Here is a 24,998-nt window from a genome sequence, read left to right on the forward strand (position 1 = left end):
GCTCCGGCCGCACGGACAGCACATAGACCCGTGGTGGTAGGTATCGCAACACTCCCATGCTGTTTGTTTCTCCCCCTGTCTTTCCCTTTCTCGCTTTTCCTCTCTTTCTCTGCTTTTCTCTCGCGCATTTGTTGTCAGCCAAATAAAGTGACTTGGCACTTGACTCCATTTTGAGTCTTAATTCTGTTTCGGAGAATGTAAAAGGAACCTAGTCACGATAGAATATTGGAGTTAATCAGAAGTTAAGCCCAGCTGCCCCCAACCTCCCAGAATTCTCTGAGGTCGGTTGGAAAGCAAGGGGGTTTAACCTCTGCCAAATTGTTCAACCCAATAGTGGATCGTGACAGACCAACTCTTAAGAAATTAACTGTCAATTAAATGGAATTCTATTTTCAAATATGAAAGTTAATTCAGAATTTGTAACCAAAATAATTTTGCATTTTAAAGGGTTTATGCATAGTTTATCCAAATAAAAAAGCCCACCTGCATCTACTCAAAAGATATGCAGGAAAATTTGCATAGATCTAGAGCCTGAAGTTTTTATACTAAAGCAAAATACATGCATAAAACAGTTCATCAGTACATTAAGTGTGGACTGCTAGAGTATAAAGCTGTTCCCTCCTGTGTCTGCAAACTGAACATTGGTTCATTACTCTAAAAAAAACAAAGCTAAACTGTTCAGTGTGGTCTAGAAGCAGAAAAAAGCAGAAAATGTGAGAGCGTGAAAAGGTCAATGACTTAGTTCTTACTTTTATTTATATGAATGAGCACAAGCCAATATGGGACTGCTGGTTATTTTAAACACTTGACAGCATTATTTTGAAAGGCTCCCAGCAAGCACCAACGCTTGTAGCATCACACAAACAACATGCAAACCAAGCTGATACCTTCTATTGTGCAGACGAAATTCTTCTAATAATGACTCATCCTCTTGTAAATGAACTGCAGCTACTCAATATTACTCCAAGACAAGCACTAATACAAAGCCACACGGCAAAAAAGCAGTTACCTGTTTCCAGAGGCTGAATCGTTCCTTCTAACGAAGGATCAGAGTCTAAAAATATGTATAATTAACTTTTTCCAGAACACGTTCAACCATTTTCAATCTTTACAAACAACAAATGCATCCAAGTAGCACAACCTAAGCCACAATATCAAAAAATGCCCAGGGCAGAATCAAATTTGGCTAAAACAGACCTCTTTTTAATCCCAAATCTCATTCATACATAGTCAAAACAGACAACCTTGGGGAAAAAAGAAATAACCAAAATCAGATGGCTACAAGCAACAGATCAAGAAAATTCCTTTCTTTCAAGATATGCACTAATGAAGAGAGAATAAAAAAAAAAAATTACTCTAAAGTGGCCTCATATTGACAACAGAAAAACCTCTCTGTGTACAGGGAACTACCATATGCATTTTCCCCAGTGGTAGGGAAGAGACTTGACATTCAAGATTCTTAAGAGACTCCCTGACATTAAAGATGCAAAGCATTATGCTTTCAGAATTGCAAATTTTGTCCACATGGCTACATCTCTCCTCCCACAGCTCTATTCTGCCTTGCTTTAGTCATGCAACTGCAATGAGAGAGAGCGAGCTGTGGCAGCACAGGTTTACTTATCCCATCTGCTCTGTAGTCCCCAGTCATCATCCTGTACAGACAGATTAGTAAGAAACAGCGATCTACTTCACACTTCCAAGTATCTTGATACCCTAACAGCACTCATCTTGAACCAATATTTGTTTGTACCATTTGGGGCAGAGGCTGCAAATAGCTTCAAATACTGCAATATTTCAGCTGCAAATACTCCTAAAGTAATAGGAGAAAGGAGAGACCTGAATTTTGCTAGAAGAGAACTAAAATTAATTTAAAGAAAAGATTATGTCCTGATGCAGACAGGTGTTTCCTAAATTACTAGTCAGGTCCAGACTCCACAACAACTTTTGGAAAAAAGCCATCACATTTCATTATTTAACTCTTGCCTTCCAAGAAGTCAAAAAGGAGAGGAGCACCCAACCACCCCTATAGGCATCTTAACTATCCAACACTGCTATTAAGCTTAACTCAGCCTCACGCTGTTAGAAAGAAGCACAGCCAGAAACTAGAGGCGTGCTGGGCTTTACTGGGAGACCGCATTGATCATTAAGGCACAATGCTTCTTGCAGATATGAAACCCCAGCCCATAATGCAGAATTAATTTTTATTATGAAATACACACTACTACCTAGTGTATAATACAAAGCGATTCACCAAGGAAGCTATCTTCCTTTCAAATTCAGCACTTTAAAAATTATTCTGATTTTTTTTTCCCCTCACTGCTGCAATTGGGAAGTAGTTTATACAGAGGCAAGCAAGGTCCTGTATCTTACTCCTGTATCATACTGTCTTTTCCAGAAAGCAGATTTCAACCTTACAGTGCAGTTGCACTTGTGCAGAACAGCCTTTACTCCCCACAAACACTGAAAGTAGCTCCAGGCTTTTCAAGAACACACCGAAGTTTATGCTGAAGCCATGTGGAAAAAACAGCAAAACCCCAACACCACACATGTTAAAACAAAAACTAACTGCTGCATTAGTTTGTATGGGAGACAAGGGAAAAGAGCCATAAGAAAGGTAATCTTAAAGTAACTATTTACTACCTGTACTGCAAACAAGCCTGAAGCAGGGAACAGGGGCAACACAAACAGAAACGCAGTCTCAGCAGTCAAGGGCACCTCTATGACTCCAGACCAGTCTGCACAGGCACTCGGCCATAAGTGAGAAACAAATTTGCTGCAGATAGGCCAACCCTGTGATACAGCAATCCTCTCCAAATCACCAGGGTCATACTGAAGTTGTATGCGCCTTTTATTAGACAACTGCAGAGAATCATGCAAAAGATAAAGCACTGGCTCACTTTCTAAAGGAAGATTCAGTATTTAAATGGAAAAGTAAAGTAACTTGGTTTAATATAAAGGACTTCAAAACCTACCATGCACTTGGCATGGGGATGAGACAAAGGCTAAAAGAACAAGGCTATTAAAGGAGGCAAATTTTGTACAAGTCAACTTATTAACTTCCTAGGGAAGTACAGAGAAAGTTAATTTGTCTCTGGAAGTCTCAAATGCTGAAGACTGCAACACGTCTGACTGTGCTCGGAAGTAGTTATAGGAGCACCCACAGAAAATATACAGAAGTTAGCTGGATTCTGCTTCCGTAAAATTTCTTCCCGCAGTGCTTTTCACAGTGAGAGACCCCACTCATAGAGCACTTGCTGTTTACAGACAGTGTCCACCCAAACCAGAGTCCCATCCTGCAGAGTGAAAACTGAACCATATCAAGAGACCTTTCCAAGAGGAGAGCTAGCCTACAGCAGGGCATCCTGACCTTGAGCCTCAACTCCACACATCACCCCCAAATCCAACTCCCCATCAGGGATAGCTGGATGCATGAGAGGGAGCCAGCAGAAGATGCCACCTCGCACATCCAGGAAACAGACTGCTCATTCACAGCCTCCACGGGCAGTCTGTGTTGCCAGCCCAGGTAGTAAAGCACAGCTTCAGAGAATAAGGCAGCCCATCACTGACCTCACACAAGGAACTTTCAGATGAACATCAGGAGCAGCCCCTTGCCAAAGGCCATTCAACACCTCTTAAGCTTCACAGTGCTGCTAAATGTGGCACCATTTCTGTTTTGCCTCTGATGGGCATGTGAGCAGTTGACCAAAAAAAAAAAAAAAAAACAAAAAAAAAAACACCAAACCCGCCTCTCCTTTCCCTCTAAGGAATGGGTGGGAAGCAAGGGTTTTCCAAATGGAAGATAAAGGAAAAAGTGGGCTCAATCCCTTCCTTGCTCTGGAGAGCCTCCTCTGCAGCACTCAGCAGCAGGCATTTGCCACCAAACAGGCCTCGAGCACACACCAACAACCTAACGCCAGCCAGCACAGTGCAAGCACCCCTCATACTTTTCAACATGAGCATATGGAGGAGTGTCAGGAAATCATCACAGGCAAGCCACTGTAAAGATGACAGGCTAAAGGCAAGAAACTTATTAAAATCCAAGACTGCAACTGTCTGCAGGTTAAAAAAAAAAAAAAAAAAAATCTTAAGTATATTCCTATATCAGTGAAGCTCTACAGCTGTTTTGTAAAGCAGAAGCAGGAGTCAGGGATGTCAGCTAGAAAAATGAGTGCTGCTTCTTCCTCCCCATCCCCAAAGGAATTATCTGCATAAAGACAATACATCCCAATAAGCATAGGGTGTATAAATTCCCACTGGCCTTTACTTGACCTCACAACCATCTGAATTTTGCTTTAAGTCACAGGAATTTTACTACAGATCTGCTCCAGATTTTCCTAAATTTTAAAAAAGAGTATGTGTTTAATCTCGCAGCCTTCAATGCCCTCAAGAAATAAGCACCTCTATGTATAGGCATATCACAAGAAATAATAATTTCTTTTAACTACTACTATTTTTCCTTTAACATGACTCCCTTAACATGCCACACATCAGCTTATCCCAAGAGAATTTATTTGTAAGCTTACCACTGTTCTCCATGTTTTGTTCAGCATTAGCATATGTACGAAGAAACTCAGCAAAAGCCCCATCTTGCTTCAGCAGCTCCTGATAGGAACCCATCTCAGAGATTTCTCCTTCAGTCATTACCAGAATTGTATCCGTTTGAGGCAGATAGTTGATTGCGTGTGTTACCAAAACCCGTGTCTAAATAGCAAAAAAAGAAAGTGTTTCTAATATCTCAACATCTCAAATCAGTAAATACGGTGGTTGAACTACTGCTCTTGCTGCTTGCACTCTGTGTATAGCCATGGACAGGCATGCAGCATTTTTAAGAAAGAATACTGTCCTTGTCTTGATTTTTGCATCAAATAGTTCTGAATTACAGAAGCCAGAGCACGTTTCATTATAAAAGCCTCAGTATTTTATAGAAGTCCTCTAAAAATCTCAGAAGGATCCTTTCATTCATTTTTCAGATTTTGAAACAAAAGTCTGAATATGCAGCTTGACAAACTTGGAATCATTTGAACTCAGAGAAAAACAACTTATTCTCTAGAGACAACTATCTCATTATGACATACTTTATTTTTCAGGATTCCTTTTGGTCCAATAACTTTTTCAAAAATATGTTTCCCAACATGAGCATCAACAGCTGATAAAGGATCGTCAAATAAATAGACATCTGCATTACAGTAAACCGCCCGAGCAAGACTGACTCGCTGTTTCTGTCCTCCAGACAAATTCACACCCTGGGGAAATAAGAAAACATGCTTTATTTACAGCTGAAAAGAGATGTCTTCCTACAGTTTGTGCAAGACACAAGTTATAGGTGGTTTATGCAAATCAAAGAAATTTCAACATTGTGTGAAACAGATCTCCATCATGAATAATTTCACTACCACAATAGCCATGAATAATTTCACTACCACAATAGCATAAACAATCACAGTCAAAATCCTCTTGGAAGGAAGCACTTCTATTAAGTTCTCACTGTCAGGGAGGGGCTAGTCAAAAAAAAAAAAAAAAAAAGCATTTGCTAGTCTTGTAAAACAATTAACCCAGATTGACCTACCTAACACACTCTGCACATTCAGAGAATACTTCTCTTCTCAGCTGTATTTCTGCAGTGCTGCCTCTGATTTAATAAACAAACTCTGTTCACGCTCTACAATTTGGTTGGCCTGATGACGAATAAGGAAGATAAAGCTGCACCTCTCACTGAATCTGGGGCTCAGTTGGCAGCTGTACCACACCTATAACTAGTCAGTAGGCAAAGCACATATCCCTACATATCCCTGTCTTATGGAGAACATCAGCTTAGCAGAACACCGAACACGTTACGTACATATACCCTGCTGGCCACATGGTATGGGACACCCAGTCCTGCTCCCATATCAGAGCATTATAACATCTGTACAAGTTTATAAATCCCACATCACACATACTTTTGCAAACAAGTACCAGTTTTGGGGTGGTGGTTGTTTTTGTGGTTTGTTTGGGTTGGGTTTTTTTAAACTGAAGTGTTTAGAAGATTTTTTTTTTTCTTGTTTCCATACCTTCTTCTGCTCCATGACCATGGCAACTTAAGAGACTATTAAAAACTGTCATTGCAAGATGCTTTTGCATTTGTAAGTGAGGACAGGTTTCCTCCCCTTTGAAGCTTAAAGACAACAAAAACATACTGTTCAAACTTGCCTTTTATTCTACAGGGTTTCTACTCTGAATGTTTTAAATTCAATACGGCTTTAAGATAAAGTAGAAGTCATATGGCCTTAACTACAAGCAATAGCACTGTTATGGTAGAGCAATGATTTAAATACCTTTTCTCCTATTTCTGTTTTGTCTCCTGTAGGAAGAACCTCTATATCAGGCAGCAGCGCACAAGCCTCAATCACACGCTTGTACCGGCTCTCATTCATCTCCCTTCCAAAGATAATGTTATCTTCCAGCGTTGCATTTTGGACCCAGGCTTGCTGAGGAACATAGGCTATTGAGCCCTGCAAGAAAGATAAAGTTCCTTATTCAGTACATTAGACTAAAAGTCCTACACACAAAGTCAAGGCACAGCAGGGCTTTGTAAGGCAGGCAATGCTAATCACCTCACAAATATGCCTATGGTCATTTCAAAACTGCATGAAGTAGTTCTTGGGCTACAGCCTCTTCCAAAATGTTACTTTTATAATCCTCTCTACAAGTGAATGTAACAAAGTGTGTTGGTGGAAAAGAAAGCACTTCAGACAAAGTACGATTAATTTAAACTTGGAGGAAACATTTGTTTAGGAATATGTTTGCACAATTAGTGAACGTCAAAAGTCATTACTACTTCCATATGTTCTGCATAAAACAATTTAATCTGGAATACAAGTGTTTCACAAATGCATCCCTGCCCAAGATTCCTGCAGAAAGTAGAAGAAGTAGTTTTTATATAAAAGTCACTTCAAAGGAAGAATTAGATTGAGCTACTGCAAAGTATTTTGCTTTGAAGATTAGTTTTATCTTCTCTTTCTGCACAAGTGATCAGTGATTCAGATCTCACCTACTTTATTTTTCCAGAACAATTTTGGAGGTGACCATATGTGCATTCTTTTAAATGCAACATATTTGTTTTGCTCTTAAAATAATTCTGTTTCCATACATTACAGGAGCAGCAAAATCCAAACCAAGGACTTTTTACTTATTTACTTACTTCCAAATCATTTTTCCTCTGTGATCTCTGATGTCTTAGGAAAGAATAAACTAAATCAGCAGCTTTTCCCATGTTTGGGTATCTAGATGTGCCCTCTCTCCCTGTAATTATCTGATACCTAGGAAGGTATGAACCCATACTGCTCTTCGTCAGGCTGGATTATGTACAATAGGGTCTCCCCACCTCATACCTGGCTGCCAACATGACCCCCCAGAATACTTATCTTTGAGACTTCCATCCTTCTGTCTATTGGGAAAAGGTGAAACCAACAGATTTAGAAGTTGTTGAGTCAAGGCTTAACAGGCAATTACACAGAGTACAGGCTAAGGCATGTAACATGGCTTTCCAGGAAATCAGGCTAAAAAACTGCATTCGTCTGAAAGGGTGTCTCTTCCCTTTTTCACATCACTTGGATATCTAGAATCCCTCTGGCAACACCCACAAATAGCTGAACAATTCTTCAGACACATCACACCTTTACAACAACGTAGCCTTCCTTTTTGTCCATCTCGCCCAGTAACGCAGACAGCAATGAAGACTTTCCACAGCCAACTTGACCAACAACAGCTACCAGGGAGCCTTCAGGAACAGTGAAATTAATGCTGAAATGAAGCGCACATAAATCAGCCATACTTGCTGGCACATCCCAGTAGTTAAACAGTCTATTGAACAGCCCATATAAAGCCAGATGCAATGTGAACATCCAATGCAAATGCTGACACAGCACAGAAACTTTTAACTCTTTGGAAATGCAAACGTCTCATTCAGAAAGCACCCAGCTCTTCTTATACTTAAGACACAGCATCTGAATATGCAATTAGTCAAAAGAGGAAGAAAAAAGGAAAAAAAAACACCAGCATGGTGACACAACCTGTCCAGTTATTTCTATCAAATGTTCTGTGAACACAAATGTAAATATCAATGGATGCTTCCCAAACAGCATCCTTGTCCCAAAGAATATGTAATTTGAGGCCAAAGAAAGAGCAGCCAAAATTAAGGAAGGGACAGGGCACAGGGAAGACACAGCTTGTAGCTGCATTACCCCAGTTACTTTGTTAGTCATACCATGTACAAGGTTCTTCACTGGTTTTCTCCAGCACAGCAATCAAGGATGTCTACAGTTCAGTGAGAATGAGATTTTAAAAGGAAGACTCTGAGGACATAGTGCAAACATGAGGAACTAGGGATAATCACGAGGGGCTAATCTGGCCGCACCCTCTAGATGGAGCTCATCCCACCTGCAGCACATAGCAAGAGCTTGAAATCCCTGAGGCTTTCTCTCCTCTCATTATACCTCTTACCACTCCCCTTTATGCTTTCCATACATACAAAATACTTTGTAAATTCCTCTAGTTCATGAAACCTCTGGTTTAAGGCAAACTCTTCTGTATATAGACTTTATAATTCAAATACAGATCATTTACGATGAAGCAAGATTATGGAGCAGAACAAAGGGTACTAATTCTTACCTGTTCAGTGAAGGAGGATCATTTTTGGCCCAGCTAAACGTTGCATTCTTTACAACAATGCTTCCTTCAGCTGACAAATAGAAAATTCATATTTATAAAAGTGCCAATGCAAGCAGCTAAATTGTATGCTCTGGACCATGCCACAGAAGTCAAGCTAAGCAGATGCAGGAAGAGGTATAAAGCTACTTTTCCAGCAATACAACCACCCACTGCTTACCAAAAGCTTGTGTTCTGCTTTTACCGAATGTATCAGGACAGCAAAGCTTCCGAGGTTACACTTTTTCAGTAACCAGGAGGTACATGAATGTCAACTATACAAAGATCCTGACTTAGCTGCATCATCCTTTATCCATCAACTCCACTGCCGCACTGCAAAATCAGTTCAAGAAACTAGCAGCCTCAATCTGACTTGTGCTTCAGTGGAAGCAGCAGATAAACTGCCGATTCCACGCACGAAGCCAAGTTACTACAAGAATGATAGGGCAAAATAAGTCAAACTACCAAATAAAATAACTTTGACCAAAAATACTGTTCAGTGAAATGTTGCATGGTACTGGCATCTGTACATTTTTACAGCGACAGCTCAAAATATACCACTCCTAATTCAATGAAGTATGCAATAAATACTTATCTTAGGTAAATATTTACATTAGTATATAAGTACAACCCATTACGGACCAAAAAAAAAAAAAAAAAAGCAAAACCCCACAGTAAAGATTTGTGAGCAATGTATTCACAGTTATCAGCTGAGAAAGGGGAAGAAATATTCCTAGAAAGAAGATGGAGAGGGGAGACAAAAGGAAAAAAAAAAACCCAAAACAAAAAAACCACCACACAGCAGATGACTGCTTACCGGAAAGCCAAGCGACTAAAGTGAGCTCAGCTAACTGCATGAGGGAGTGATGGGGATTTCACCCTCTTTGTAAAAAGGAAGTAAGAATGATCATCCAGAAATTATTGACTTAGTTAAAGTCAAGTTTTGTTTTGCAAGAAAAAGGGCATCAGTGTTTCACTAAATCTGCTTTCGTGCCTATGTATCTCCTGAACAGCTCTATACAACCAGAGAGCAACACTGGGAGTAACGCTCATTGCACAAAACAAAGTAGAGGCATTGGCCAGAACTGGGACTTATCCTTTCTCCTTCAAGGGTGCTGAAGTGTTACATGATTGTTCTTCTCCAAAATGCTGGGGTTTGGCACAGCATTATTTGTCATTCTGTTAACTGCCTAAAAATTTCAAAAGGCTACACTTAAAACAGTCTTAACAAGTAATTTTTGAAGTGACCATCTGTGTCTGGATGCAGCCATCCTGTAATTAGGACACAGAAGCTGGAGAGAGGAAAGAAATTATCTGAGGTCGTGGTAGAAATTTTGTATAATTTTCATTTTACAAACTCCGTTCTCTGCTTTCTGGCTAAAATTCACCAGTGAAATCCACTAAAATGCAGTAAATTTGTTACAGAAAGCAAAAGAAGCACTGCAAAGCCACCCAAAACATGCACACCCTGATTTTCAAGAGGAAAATAACTCACCCTCTGGCATGGGACCCCTGATTACGCTGTCTGGATCTAACTCTTCATGAGACAGGAACACCCTAAGGCGCTTCAAGGAGACACTGGCCTGCATGGAAAAGGGATGCAAAACTATCTTATATTCTGCTCATTATATTTAAGGGTTGTTGTTTTGCACCACATATACATTGTATCATTATCATGCACTCCTAATCACTCGTTAAATCGATTGCATAGTTACTGGGATAGTCATTAAACTTGCACTTCCCAAACCACAAGAAATACGGTTGATTTCAGGAACTTCCATCCACTATAACTGGGATTGATGATTTTGCTTGCACAGCACTTAAGACACAGGAGATGCACAGGTCTGCTTCTGAGGTGGCTGAATTTCACCAATGGACATTCTCCAAGCATAGGAATGTAATGTTTCCACCCAGTGGCTACATCTGCACAGAAACACCTGTTAATGCCTGAAGTCTTACTTCTACTATGCTGCTGATAACCATAGGAAGCATGTTCAATGGAAATCTGAGGATGTTGAATAATGCTAGGGAAACAAATGCCTTCTGAGCATCCAAGATGTTGTTCTTGTCTATTGTGACATACACAGCAAATGTGGACAAGGCAACCTGAAAAAAAGCGTAATGGTTACAGTTAGGGTAACATCTTTTAAAGCCACTAACTCAGGAGTCACACAGTCTGACAACTGGAATCAATGGTCTATAAATCAAAGAAAAAGAGCAATGTTCTGCTAACTTCTTTGTTCCCGATAACACTTTTTGCAAAACAAACAGTGTACTTAAATCTAGGGTTGTAAAAAGAAGTTGATGGCTCCTCTTGGAAAGGTGTCAAGTGCTCACTTTCTTCATATAGCAAGGGTGAAACCACAAATGTCCCAGGCCATTTGTGGTCACACTGCGGGAGAAAGGAAGGGGAGGAATGATCACTAGTCTTTCTTGTTGCTCACTTTCATTTTTAAGGTACTCCCCATGGCACCAGATACTGGATCAGTAACATATATAGACAGAAAAGTTAGAAACATCCCAATGCTAACCCATTTTATATTTTGTAGAGACTACCACAACCTTAGATTTCCAAGTACAGCCCACTTTATCATACATAGATTGTTTTCCAAGAACCTTGAAGTGTTACCGCATTACAAAGATGAAGCCTTATAGTACCTCAAGAGCTCACAACAGAAAAGCTTACAATCCATACTGAACAAGAAAATGACATTGAACCATTGTTACCATCAACCATAAGATACAGAAATAATTCAAGAAATCCATATACTTATTTACATTTTTTAAAAATGTGTTGATTAAATTAGAGTAAAATTAAAGTAAACTAAGTAAAACCAAATGTTCGCTTTCAGATCTATTCCCTTCACAGTGCTTTCTTCCACGGTAACAACACTCATACCCAGCACCTCTTTCCCACAGACTGCCACTTAACAAGAAATCAAGGTATGCTAACCTTTGGCATCCCCCCTCCTGCAAGACTTGAAACAATTAGCTCAAATGCCTAGGGTACAGTCTCATCTAAGCACAGCATCTATTGAAGACATTAGTATTTCTGTTAAAAATCTGCCTGCTGTGAAGACATATATTGCTCTTCGTATGGCAGCTGGCTCAGCTGTGCCTAGTGCAGTAGCTTGTTTGTACAGTCCTTAGTTTGGACAACCATATCCCAGGGAGAAGGCCCTGCCACAGAGATAAAAAAAAGACAGGGTCCAAAGAATAACCTCACAAGCAGCGTGTCTGCACTCTTGTGTTAAGAGCAATTAGTCTGAAATATAGCCTTATCAGCACACATAGCAGTAGGGGAGGTACTGCAAAACGAAGTTTCCTGACAGCATTATTAAACAAAGTTTTAAAGAGCCCTTGCCATAGAAACAGGAGGAGTAGTGAAGGAAATAAACAGTTTTGTGTTCAAAAGTGCTTTCAAGTCGGCATTTGCAGTAATTCTCTAATCAGAAGGTCAGAAGAACATACACAAAAAAAACCAAAAATCTGAGAAACAGGATGGTAAACAGCAGCCTCACACCTGGCCTGTATCGATTCTGCGCCAGTGGCAAACCCCTTAAGATGTAGGATGATGGCCGCACATTCACAATGTGCCCTGAAACAGGACTACTCGTTAGGTGACTTTGTCTTCTCAGACTCCACAGAATAGCATTAAGGAGTCCACCTGCAGAGTTCTATTTAGAAACTTCATTTAATAATGTATTCATATTAAAGCCATCTCAGACTTCTTTTAGAAAAGTGTTCACTTAAGAATGCACCTGATGTTTCGTACCCAGGGCACTGCTTCTTCTGCCTTTCATCATGCTCAAAACATAATGTAAACACTAAAAATGTTTGCAGGGAAGGAATCCGAGACTGGAAAGTACACTTAAACACCTTCAACTGGAACAGCACATATTTTATCCTAATGTAGTCATGGCTTTTATTTGCTTCTGCAGACAAGAGCAATGGCCCCTTGTTCTAATAAAGTCTGAAGCAATTTTGATGAGACCTCACCCTTCTCCCCCTTTTATTAGTTTAAATATAAACTAACCACAAACACAGTGGGGATGTCTCACACATATATATATTTTTTTTTTTTTTTAAATAAGAACTTGAAGCAAACCCAGGGTATGCAATGGCTTTCCCTCTCCACATTCTTCTTAAGCATATGTTGGGAGAACCCAGGCCAGAGATATGCCTGGTGGACAATGTCCCATTTGATCAAGGACTCTTATGTAAGGACCTGCAGCCTCAGAAAGGTGCTGAAAATAAGCGAAGGTTTACTCTGTCAGCCACAGCTACCACCTGGAGAGTACTGTGCATATCAGTAACCTCTTCTAAATCTAACAGTACATTTAATCTTGGGTTCCTCAAGTATATCACCAAAAATAGAGGGGAATGCAGAGAATACTTTGGCCATTAACTTCTAGAATACATCCAACTTGGATGTTATTAAGTTGCAAAGAATACAGTAGTGCCTTTTCATAGAGGAGACATTAAGTGTTCAATTTCCCACTGCTGCAGAGGGTATTCTGACTCTTCCATTCATTAAAAAACAAAACCAAAGCAAGTTCTCAAGTGCTGCCTTGGAAAGCATAATCCCAAAAAGGAGAGCAGGCTTCTAGATTTGTTTCACTTACCAAAAAAGGAGCACAAACCCAAGTGAAGGTTGCCATTGCAGCAAGGTAAGCAGATTTTTTTAGGACTTTGAGTTCTTTCTGTCTGATCTCTAATACTTTCTCTCTGAAGGCTAATTCCCAAGCATAAAGTTTCAGAACTTTAATCCCATTGAGAATTTCATTCATCAGCTTAATTCTGTTGTCTTTGCTCTTCATTTGAGCCACCTAAAAACAACATTGCAAAAAATAATTAGCAGAGCACAATACTTGGCAGACCCACAAAGTTCTGAGCTTTGTGTTTTGCAATGGCAAAATTTACCTCATTATCATCAAAAGCTTACTAGCTTACCAAGCAGGAAATCCGAGATGCTATCTGAACAAACAAATATGCAGAATTAACAAGATGTTTTAAACCAATTAAAAGAATGCTTCATGCAACTAAAAATCCAAACCAAGATCAAAACAATTATGTCACTGGTTTAAATGGAATTAACCCTGCATCAGGGAGTGCTGGGACTCAGGTTCCTCCCAAATGCAATATGCAGTTAAAAAATGAAAAATACATGAGTGAGTTTATTCTCCATACACAACACTTTTGACTTTTTTTTCCCTTTTTTAAGTGATAAATAGAGGGAGGGGAAAAAAATTTAAAAGGACCAGCCTCAGGAACAAGTCAAAAAACAGAACATGTTTCTTAAAAGCATTCTGTTGCATATATAAAGGCTCTAACCTGATAGGTTTTTGTCTTCATTGCCATCACTGCATTTATCGGAACCAGAAGGATCATGACAGCTACACCTGCCAGCACTGAAGGACCTAAATTCTGAAAAGCATGTAATTGTAAACACTTATTCAAAGTAATTTTTAAATATCTCGAGTCAAATCACTGCGTATGCTACAGAAAAACACTCTGAAATAGCTTTTCAACCTCTTTTCAAGAACAGCTTGGGGGGAAGAAGAGGAGGATCAAGTAGGGGCTTGGATTGATGCTTATGGGCTTTGATTTTTGAAACAAAAACATACATGTATAACCCACCTATAGAGAGGTACACAAAGATCAAGCTATATCTAACTATACACACACACAGAGGTCTTTTAATGTTTTCCAGTTTTAGCTGGTTTGTTCTTCTGAAGTAGACACCCATGCAGGGAGCGACTGACTTCTTGGGAAATTTCATTACCTTTCTGACTGACAGTAAGAATTGGGAAGAGTCAGCCTGGTGCCTGTCTGGACTAGAAATAGCAAACATCTCATATGGTGTACTCTCAGAGTGCAGAACTGAGACCACTATTCCTTAAATCAAGTGAGAAGTGAGATACTATAGGTGCTGCAGTCACCCAAAAGATAGTAACTTCCATCTGCATCCTCCCCACATGCACTCTATGTGCAAATTAAGAACCTCCTGCCTTCGCTTTTGACAGCAGTGACAAAAACAGCTCTGAACAGCTTCTAAACAGCATTTTCTCCACACTGCTGTAAACCCCCCAGCGGTCTGAACAGCTGTCTGTAGTCATGACCATAGGAAGCAGCACATTCCTGTCTAGACTTTGGCAAACAACACACAATAGAATATCATAGAATCGTTTAGGTTGGAAAAGACCTTTAAGATCATCAAGTCCAACCGTTACCTAACCCTGCCATCCCACCACTAAACCATGTCCCTAAGCACCTCATCTACCTGTCTTTTAAATACCTCCAGGGATGGGGACTACTCACCTGCCACAGTAAGTACAGTGCTAATATCACCTGAAGAGGTGCAGACCAAATCATGTTTATATAGGTAGCCAAGTCCATGAATCTCTGAGCATCCACAGACATTAGGTTCACAATCTCGCCCACAGTAGAAGTCTTTCTGGCAGAATTTGTGATAACAAGTGCCTAGGTGCAGATTAAAAAATAAAAAACAATTATGGCAACATGAAGGAAGACTTGCTCATTTGCATTTTCTCCACAGAATTCAATTGCTTTACAGAGCTCCATTTGTAAAATTACAAGCAATCCTTTTCCTGCTCATATTGTTTACCCTGGACATCTTACAAAACGCAAGTTGTATAGTTTGAAGCAAGCACCTGGGTTTAAACTAATAGAGAATTAATGACAACAAGCAGCCTTTGGGGTTAGGTTTGGTTGGTTGGTTATTTTATTGCTTGGGGGTATTGTTTGTTTTGGTTTTTAGTGTAAAAAGCAGACTCTTCACTTCTTGTCATTTTTCTCACACCGAGCAATCAGTCCACAGCTTTCTAAAACGTTCCAGCTTATTTCAAAATGAGGTAGCACTGCTGCTAAGTCCCAAATGAAATGTAGATGCATCTTAATTTCTGCACAAACTGAAGCAGTTTCACACCCCTAGTCTAAATGAGACAAGGTTTCTTGCTTGGCAGTGGGAAGAAGAAGGTGCCTGAACATTAACTAGTGAACTAGAAAACGGCACTATCTTAAAGGCTTTTATTTATAAATTAGATACTCTCATATTTCTATTAAGAGCTAGGAATCAGCCTACCAGAATCTCCAAACTACTTTCATTATTCAGACTTAAGCAATGCTTTCGTACAGTCACTGAGAGCTATTGTTGTATATTTAAAGAAACACCTACCTTTCGATAAATTACACCAACAATAGCTGTTTTGAGCCTCATTCCAGTTACAAAGCAAATATGAAAATACTGGTGAAGAATCAGCGTCTGAAGACAGGCACAAACAAACAGCAGCCCTGTATAAAAGTAGCCTTGCCAGTTTGGGGCAGCTTTGTTATTTACGAAGTTGATCAGCAATCTATGAAGAGAGGAATTAGTTGTCAATCAAAATTAAATGTGAGGGTTACAACCTTAGATAATTCCAAACATTACATGGGTCACGCAAGTGCCCCAAGTACCAAACTTAGATAAAACACTTAAGCAAACTTCTTAGAAACTGGAGATCATTTTATACTAGTACATATCCCTCCTTCCTCCTACTTCAAAACAGAAAGTATCACATACCTTACATGTACAGCACTCTCTATTGGAGCTACACTAAAAAGTCTCATACTCCCTCCAGCTAAAATACAACTGCTTACATTTGTTTTACTTCTCACCTTAAAACAATACAACTCCTCCTACTCCCTTAGCTCTCTGTTGCTTCACATATTGTGACTTGTAGTCCCACAATCATTACAGGTTAGAATTAAACAAACTCTCCTGATCTTTTTGATTATGCTCCTGCCTGGCCTTCTTAGTTTTGGAAAGGAACAGAAGTCAAACATTTAATGCATGTTGTTATAATTTGAAAACCAATGGACCAAAACCATCTGTGTGCATGGTCTCTAACTTGCATGACAGCTCCTCCCCATTTAACCAGCTGAAGGCAAAGCAACTTGGTGAGTGAAATACCAGTGTGTTTTACATTCTGTCCACATACTTTTAATACAATAATAGAATATATAGGTCTTACTTCAGAAATATAGGTCTTACTTCAGAATTTCTGGGCCTGCAAACATCAAGAGATCATGTGCAGCTTTAAACAGGAAGCTCATGAGAAAATATGGTCCAAAAGTTTTATATAACACCTTGAATAAAGATGCTTCAGAGCTCTTCTGAGATGGTTTTATAATCAAAGCTTCAGCCTCTTCTGTCACATCACCATTTGAGTCGCTTGATTTTTGCTGCTTTTTGGGCGAGTACAACATGTTTAATGGTTGCCTGAAATGAAAGTACATACATAACGTAGCCTTTATTAAAGCATAAAGCCAACTGGAAAAATGCACAGTATGCAAGCGAGATCTTTATGAATGGTTTATTGCCCTTCTTAATAGTTTAAATGCATTTTACTGTCAAATATCTCTTTAATCATACAATAGCTAAATGAACTGGCCATTCAGAAATGGCCATCTTTGTAGGGATAGGTAACATTCCTGTTGAATCTCTCCTATAGGTCTGCCCTGGGGAATGAGGAATGGGGCTGTAGCCTGTGTTAAATTTAAAGAGCAAAGGACATTATTATTCTAGAACCCAGTATGCTGAGCTTTCATCAGAATCAAGGCCTCACTGTACCACCAGTTACAAAATTGCAGTCAGATTTATGCCAAGTCATCCCCAATGGACTGAACACACTCATTTCATATATCTGGCTTATGCCAAACTACGTAATTCTGAACTTCTGCAGACAAACTGTATGTAAAAATACACTGTGTAAGCAAGAAAGCAATTTTCCTTCAACAGAAAGGTACTTCTATTTGCTGCAGTAAAGTATGATGAAAGTAGGATGGAAACTGCAGGCATGCAGTCTTTCTAATTTTAGTCATCTGGCTTAGATGCCCAAGCTCCCTATATAGTCAAAGGAAAGAAATAAGCTGCTCACTTTTACACCCTGAACTGCCCTCCTAAGGCTTCACTAACTATAGAGGGAGCCCAAGCTCCTCAATTACGTGACTGAAGTTTGACTGTGAAAACATTCCCTCCCCAGGGAAAAATGACACATGAAAAGTAACAGCTTTGGATCATGAAAGACTAAGGGAAACTTCATGCAGCTCTTCATAAAGAAGACACACAACACCCTACTTGGTTCCTGCTCTGTATGCACTTAATGACAGAAACAGAGCTGCCCCTCAGGCCTTACAAAAGCAGGTTTGATAACAGATGACAAACACCTCTAGGTAGAGGCTGAGTAACTTGAGCTTTTGAACCGCCACGTCTTGGAAGAACTGCCAGCCAAAATAAATGAACTTACCTTTTGGTCTTTGCCCACTCTTTTGCCCAGTTTCTAGCCAAACCTGGCACTATCTCCTCTGATTTGTCCTCTTTATTTAATGACCACAAATCCTTGGCTTCCAAAGGTCTCCGATAACCCTGAACCATCAACCTGTATTGGAAAGAATCAGCACTATGTATTTAAGAACTCTAGAACATATATATGCCATAAAACAGCAGTCCTTACATCCAGCCTTAAAACAACAAGCTCTTCACAAAAATGCATGCAAGAGTTAGCAACACATGTCCAGATGCTACAGGTACTAAAACATACATCCTCCTGTCTTTACTGTGAAAATTAGACACCACAACATCTAAGGATCCAGGATATGCCACCGAATTCAAATTTCAGGGAAAGTAAAAGAAGTGATCTCATTTGAAAATCGGCCACGCAATTAATATTCCCATGCCTATGAAGTTTCAAAATCTTTATTAGCCTTTAATTTTACAAAGCAATCCCTTTCATCTAGCTTTCTGTTGGAACTCTGTCCAAGTACCAACCACAACTATACAGCAGTATTATTTTACATGTTTCTGTGTTTTAACTCATAAGAATGCTTCGGTTTCTAAATACAGCAGATAGTTTTTACCTTCTTGTATTTCCCAAAGCAATTTTTTTTTTATTATAGTCTTTCATCAAACATACTAAATACGTACTGGCAAAATTTAAAATCGCAAAGATCCTACAAAGGAAGTAAAAAAGATTAATCAAATTTGAAAAAAAAGGTCAATATAATCTATTTACAAAACAACCAACCAAAACAACCCAAATTACTGCTGCATGATTATCGCTAATTTAACGCTGAAAGCAGGATCCTAAAATACCATCTAACTTCAAAATGACGCATAAAACACCAGTTAAATCTTACCCAGTGATCCACCAGAATGTGATCCTGGAGAGGAAAGAAGCACTAAACTCTGGACATGGATTCTAAAGGAAAGAAAAAGAAATCAATCCACATAGAAAGTGACTGATACAGGGCCAAAGAGACAAACCAAGCAGAAAAGATGCTTTTGAAATTCCTTTTGCTTACAGTATTTTTTTCTCATTACTATGTCACATTACACTAACGCTGTTGAGAGCTTGTTCAGAAAACACAAGCACAGCTCCAAGGCTGTCAGTAGACTAGCCCACTGGGACACAGGAATAGCAGCGCTCCGTATCAACAGCACGACAAATAGTTGAAGGAATTTTATAAGACAGCACAGGCCAGACAATCTCTCAAGATGTGATCAGTGCCTACCTACATCAATGCAATGTATGCTACCATACGAGAGCATAAAAGTTAACTGGGTACAGTTAGTCATAAATGAAGAATTCAGTTCTACTGTTCTAGCAATTCAGTGCTGTGACTCCATCAAAAGAGATGCACAAATGAAAAAAACCAAAAATTGTAAACTCCCAACGCATCCCAAAAGAGCCCCTAAAACCCTGCATCTCATTTATCAATAAACACAGGAAACTTAAGTATCCATAAAGGTACGCAGCTAGCTCATGTTCTACATCCAGCACAATGGCTGTCTGTTTTAACTACTCTTCAGGTCAACATCCTCTCCTAATCTGGTTGGATTAAAACAGCAGAAAGGAAGGCTAGAAGAATTTCAAAGGCACTAAAGGTGATTTACTCGCAGAATTCTAGTACAGATTTCTCTCTTCCTTCTTTCACTGCTCTGAACAACATTTAAAGAATGCTAAAACCAGCCACTCCTTTGGCACACAAACCACTAGGTTTTTATCATCAACTATGATTAGAGCAACTCAGGTATTTCCATCTACCAAAATCACCAAACATCATTAGAATACTGCAATTAAAACAGCCAGAGCCAAGTGTTTCCAAGATGTGCATTTTTCAACTCATGTTTCTGCAACCTGGCTTCTCCACTAATCTATAATGAAGTGTCGTGTAATCAAGCTACATGAAACAGACTCCAGCATTTCCTCTTCAAACGACAACTTTTTTTGCAACTTTGTAGGGAACAATAAGAGCAAGTATGAGACAGATGCTTTTTTGAAGGGGATAGAGTTCCGCATTTCCGAAGTATTTAAACACTTTCAACAAAATGACTGCAAGCAAATCTAACACCATTGCCTAATGAATAAATAAAAGTTTTTAAACTCAGTAGTTAAAGGGGGGGGGGGGGCAGTACTTTCACCCTTCAGCCATGCCAACATTCCTAACAGATTTCTACTTCACCGAATACTTCAGGGAATACTTTCAACTTCAAAAAATTTCAAAATATTCTGAACTTTACATAAAATACTGTTTTACTTTTTTTCCTTTATACTTTCTTTAATCTGCTTGCAGGTGTAAACTCTAAATTGAAGAGTCCACTCAATCTTGTACTAGCAAAAACCAGACTTCATTTGCATAAAGCAAAAGTTTAAAACATTAAGACATATTAGATTACTGTTAAAATAATGCTATTTTTGATAAAGCTAAATAGCTATCATACAAAGAACTATTAATCCTACTGAAAATCGTGCCAGATAGAGTGAAGACAAACTGTAACAAGTCTGGACTTACGTCAGGTAAACAAAATGAAAACAAGAGACAAAACACATTGTTTGACTTCTATATACATCGGCATCTACATCTTAGACATGTCACTGTAGTTTTTTGGCTTAAGTAACATAGAATAAGATTTTACTCAAAACTTACAAACACTTCTGGTTTGGAAATATTTGGCAGAAGGGAATAAAGCAGAATTTAAGACTGACTAACATAACTTGCTTTGTTCTTTTCCCCATCATAACATTCAACAGACACACCACTCACGAAAAAAGGTTAAAATTTTAAGTCTGCCCTGTTTCCTAGAGACACTCCTAGAAATAGTCAGAACACAAAAACAAGCCACTGTGGTCTCAAAGCACCTTGTAATTATTGTAACCGTGGTCAAAGCAGAGGAGATGGTTTCCGTAAATCCACAGCATCCTGTCAAATATATTTTATCCCTGAATGAGATGAAAAGCACCCAAAGATGAAGAGGATCCAAAGACTCAGCAGTATACTCTTGCCTCCAGGCATATACGTGCAGACTGTCTGCCAGTGGTAATGCAGGGCACCACCGGCACACTGGATACCAATGGAGAAGGTAACTGTGGAGTTCAGTAAGTGCAACTGGTTACGGACCTCTTCTGCAGTTAACAAAGGCAACATTTATTTCCCCACTCACACATTTCACACCTTCCTTCGTCAGCCAGTGCCACCTAACATCCACCAAACCAGAATTAGGCCTTATAAAAAAAATAAAAAAAAAATATAGAACTGAGGTTTCTAAACTTGGCACATCCAAACTCTAGGCAGTGACAGGTGTCACTCCACCATGACTCAGAAGGTCTAGCCCAAGGCTAAGCAAACAGTATAATGATCCAGCATCCCTTGGGTCACTTTGGATCCATGCCATATAGCTAGCACATAAAACTAAGAATACATGCAAAAAAGATCATGTCTAGATAAAATTATATTTCTACATCCAGATCACCCTATAATGTTAACTGCTCTTGCAACTGAACTGGTTAAATTTTTGCTTGACACAAGAGAGGTAAATAGGGAAATCAAAGGTGTCTATTCAGATTCCAGGCAGTTTTCCAGGTGTAGATTCTTCCCCACCTTCAACAGGAAGGCAATACACATCCTTATGAGTTACTGCCTTCTGAACGGTATCAGGTGACTAGGAGGACAGCATTTCAAATCAATCTTTCCCATTGATTGCCAGAAGCACTACTGAATATAAATACATATGACTTAACCTTCAGGAATGCTATTCAGGAATGACTGAAACAGTAATTTTGCTCTTTCCCCTTAAATACAGGCCACCCTGTTTTGCAAGTTATGGGCTTCACCTTCTGCATCACCAACTAAAGAGCAGAAAAAACACTATTGCAAACAAGTCAACAAGATTTGAATAATTTGGCATCTGGGATACTATGGCCCTGTAACTCATTGTACAGAATATTGCACATGTGATACTCATCACTCAGTATAGATTGAACACTTACAGGATCATTTACTGTTTCAGAAAACAAAGGTGGTCGTTCTGGAAAACAACACAGGATAAGCTGCACAAATAACAGGATGAAGTAGATGCAGAAGGTGGCATAACGGAATGTATCCACTTCAGCACCCTACAAAAGAAGGTAGTATTTCAATTAGAAGCCTTGAGGAATTTCTTTAAAACAAGATGTTACTATTAAACATAAAACAGCTCCTTACTGTAAATTCTGCAAACTACACAAATGTTACACTACCCACCTCCACGCATTAAAGGCAACATCTATTTTGGTAAAGGGAAGGTAAAGAGAGAGGGGGAGGAGATGAAAGATAACATTTATTTTTAATCAATCACTGCCATAAACACACAAATATGAACTTCTTCTGTAGATAAGTTCTCTTTAAGACACTGTACCAACACAGCATGCCCCAATTTGAAGTCAAGGTATTCTTTACAGGAGCAAGGCATTATGCACTGGATGGTAAGAAATTTTCAAAACAAAACTATTATTTGTATGCACACAGAAAGTAAGAATTAGACGAGCAGAATTTAGATTACAGGTTGCTGCACTGTGCTCAAATTCCAGAGGTTCTTCCATTTTTTAGACTGGGACTGATACATAAAGCATAACCCGCAGAAATCAAAGCACAGGGACAGATGGACACACACCCACCAGTAAAATCCTGCTCCAACAGCCAAAGACAAAAATTGGCTGAAAGTTCTCAAAATTCACAACATGGCTTAAAGGTTTCAAGAAATAGAAGTGATATGTCATTTTCAGGCAGCTCCACAATTAATCTGATATTTGAGGTGGCCTACTATAAACAGACTGACATAAAAATATTTCACTTGTACACTTTCATTTTGTCTCAGCAGATGAGACCACATTACCATCAAACAAAGTGTTTCAGGAAATCCACTGTATAATCAACAGGAAGATGATGTAAACTCCCCGAACAGTTTCATATCAAAGATTATACACTTCTATTGTACTCAAGCAGACACATCTCCTTTCTGGAACAGCTAGAAAAATTTTCTTGGCAGCTGTTGTTACAGTTAAGATCACTATGAATTTCACTAGCATTTAAAAACGAGAGCCATTAAGTCTTGCTTGTTTTGCTTTTCTAACCCAAATAATGAAGGTACACTGAATGGATCACTAACTGGCTTCACTGGCGTAATTAGCAAGCAGCTACTCCATTACTGCAGCATTTGGGGTTATTTTCAACTGAATGAGGCTAGCAATTACTTACCATATTTAAGGCATCTATTATTTTGGATCTAAAGACCACTATGGCACATGACAATGAGATGAGCCAGAAAATCATCATTACACCTGAAGACTGGACTCCTTTTATTCTTTCATATTGTATCAAAAATGTGGCAAGCAACTGTGGATAAAGAAGATGAAAATATATCCACAAGCTTTAAGTTTTGCAACATATTATACACATATATAAGGTACTGTGTTAAACGTGTGCTTATTTAGCATTTCAAATCCATTATCTCCCAGACCTTCTAACACCCACAGATTTTAAGTGTAATCAAAAAATATATTCAAATAGGAAATTGTCTGCAGCAAAGTGGAAAAAAAAAAAAAAAAAAGGAAAAAGGAATATGTATGACATAGAAGTAAATGACCACATATATAAAAGCACTGTCAAAAGCTGTCAGTCTTTATTTCTTTACTTTTCTGGTTCTACATCACAAATCAACATACAATTATAGTGACACTATAGCCTTTCCAAGTATTTCCTGACTAAATCTTTTTAAAATAAAAGTATTTCTTTCCATAAAAGTCTGTCCCAAACAACACTGACCAAATATTACCCTCTTTCTGTATTTTGTGTGTATTCAGAGTCTTTTAAGAAGCTGATACAGTTTGGTAATCTCACCTGGCTGCTGCAACATGCATTTTCAATCAGCCTGACAAAAGCTTGACAACTGCACTATTTAACAGCTCTTGTATCTCTCAGTATGTTTCAGGGCTGTTGGGGTTTTTTTGTTGTTATTGCTTTGGGGGAGTTGTGTCCCACCTCCCCCTTGAGTATCATGTTTAATCACTGCCATTCCAAGTCTGAGATAAATGCAAGGCAACTGACAATAAATTAATAGCAAGGCACTTTCCTTGAAGTGCTGGCTGCAGAGGTACTGGTGTGGAAGTAGACAGTACTTGAGCATCTAGGTAGAAAGAGCTAGCTGGGGACACCCATGAGACTTATGTGTCATTGAAGACTTTTCACTGTGCCACCAAATGTAACAAAGAAAATATGCACTAGAGAATATTACATGCAAAAGAGTTTGCAATAAGACTCTTAATAATGCAATGCCTTCTTTTACCAAGTTCAGTATGATTGGTGTTATGTAGACTTAATTGGCTCGATTCCTCCACCCCATGCTTGAGTCAAGCTATTAAAATGAATGGTAGCTCAAGCCTACCAAAATAAGGCAAGTCAACTAGCACTGGCTTGTGTGCTGACATGCAACGCACTGAGCACATCTGGGTTGGGGGTTCTAAGTTTTTTGTTAAAAGAAAGCAGACATTTCAGAGACAGTATTTCACAGTTCAAATGCAGATTAAGTCTGTATGTAAAGACTGTAGCCTCAATAATTACAACACTGTGAATAATACTAAGATGCATGTTATTGCTTAAGGCTTTGCATGAACAAAGGCCGTAACAGAAGGACTTACCATTGTTATACCCAATACTGTAGGCCTAATGAGAAAAAACGGAGCTCGAAAAATATTTTGACTTCTTTCCCAGAAAGAGTAGAAAAGGTCTGCCCAGCAGACTATCCACAGTATTAAGCCCAAAGCCTGCAATACAAAAGTGTATTTCATACATCAATTCACACAGATCAGACAGCACAATATGTACATGAGCACTAGCTGCTATGTGTTAGTAGAAGAGGAGTCATAATCAGATCATCTTTTTCAGGCAATTCTACAATATGCACAAAAGAAGAGTAATTTCGCTTTACCTATTGGATC

At 39.0% G+C, this 24,998-nt stretch overlaps 1 protein-coding gene across 1 annotated transcript in view; it reads right to left on the reverse strand.

The window, feature by feature from the left end:
* The window catches only part of LOC104126971 (multidrug resistance-associated protein 1), a 60,096-nt gene that overhangs the window by 31,475 nt on the left and 3,623 nt on the right, over positions 1 to 24,998 (reverse strand). Inside the window, exons 3-19 of the mRNA XM_035895080.1 lie at positions 24,699 to 24,824; positions 23,260 to 23,397; positions 22,014 to 22,139; positions 18,883 to 18,944; positions 17,994 to 18,125; positions 16,739 to 16,966; positions 15,884 to 16,061; positions 15,007 to 15,168; positions 14,020 to 14,112; positions 13,311 to 13,514; positions 10,645 to 10,791; positions 10,181 to 10,268; positions 8,650 to 8,719; positions 7,656 to 7,782; positions 6,315 to 6,491; positions 5,076 to 5,243; positions 4,524 to 4,701 (exon numbers count right to left, since the gene is read on the reverse strand). Coding sequence (XP_035750973.1) covers positions 4,524 to 4,701; positions 5,076 to 5,243; positions 6,315 to 6,491; positions 7,656 to 7,782; positions 8,650 to 8,719; positions 10,181 to 10,268; positions 10,645 to 10,791; positions 13,311 to 13,514; positions 14,020 to 14,112; positions 15,007 to 15,168; positions 15,884 to 16,061; positions 16,739 to 16,966; positions 17,994 to 18,125; positions 18,883 to 18,944; positions 22,014 to 22,139; positions 23,260 to 23,397; positions 24,699 to 24,824 — 2,404 coding nt within the window. The remainder of the gene's footprint in view (positions 1 to 4,523; positions 4,702 to 5,075; positions 5,244 to 6,314; positions 6,492 to 7,655; positions 7,783 to 8,649; positions 8,720 to 10,180; positions 10,269 to 10,644; positions 10,792 to 13,310; positions 13,515 to 14,019; positions 14,113 to 15,006; positions 15,169 to 15,883; positions 16,062 to 16,738; positions 16,967 to 17,993; positions 18,126 to 18,882; positions 18,945 to 22,013; positions 22,140 to 23,259; positions 23,398 to 24,698; positions 24,825 to 24,998) is intronic.

The sequence above is a fragment of the Egretta garzetta genome, unplaced genomic scaffold (assembly GCF_000687185.1).
Source record: "Egretta garzetta isolate BGI_Z169 unplaced genomic scaffold, ASM68718v1 scaffold575, whole genome shotgun sequence".
NCBI lineage: Eukaryota > Metazoa > Chordata > Aves > Pelecaniformes > Ardeidae > Egretta > Egretta garzetta.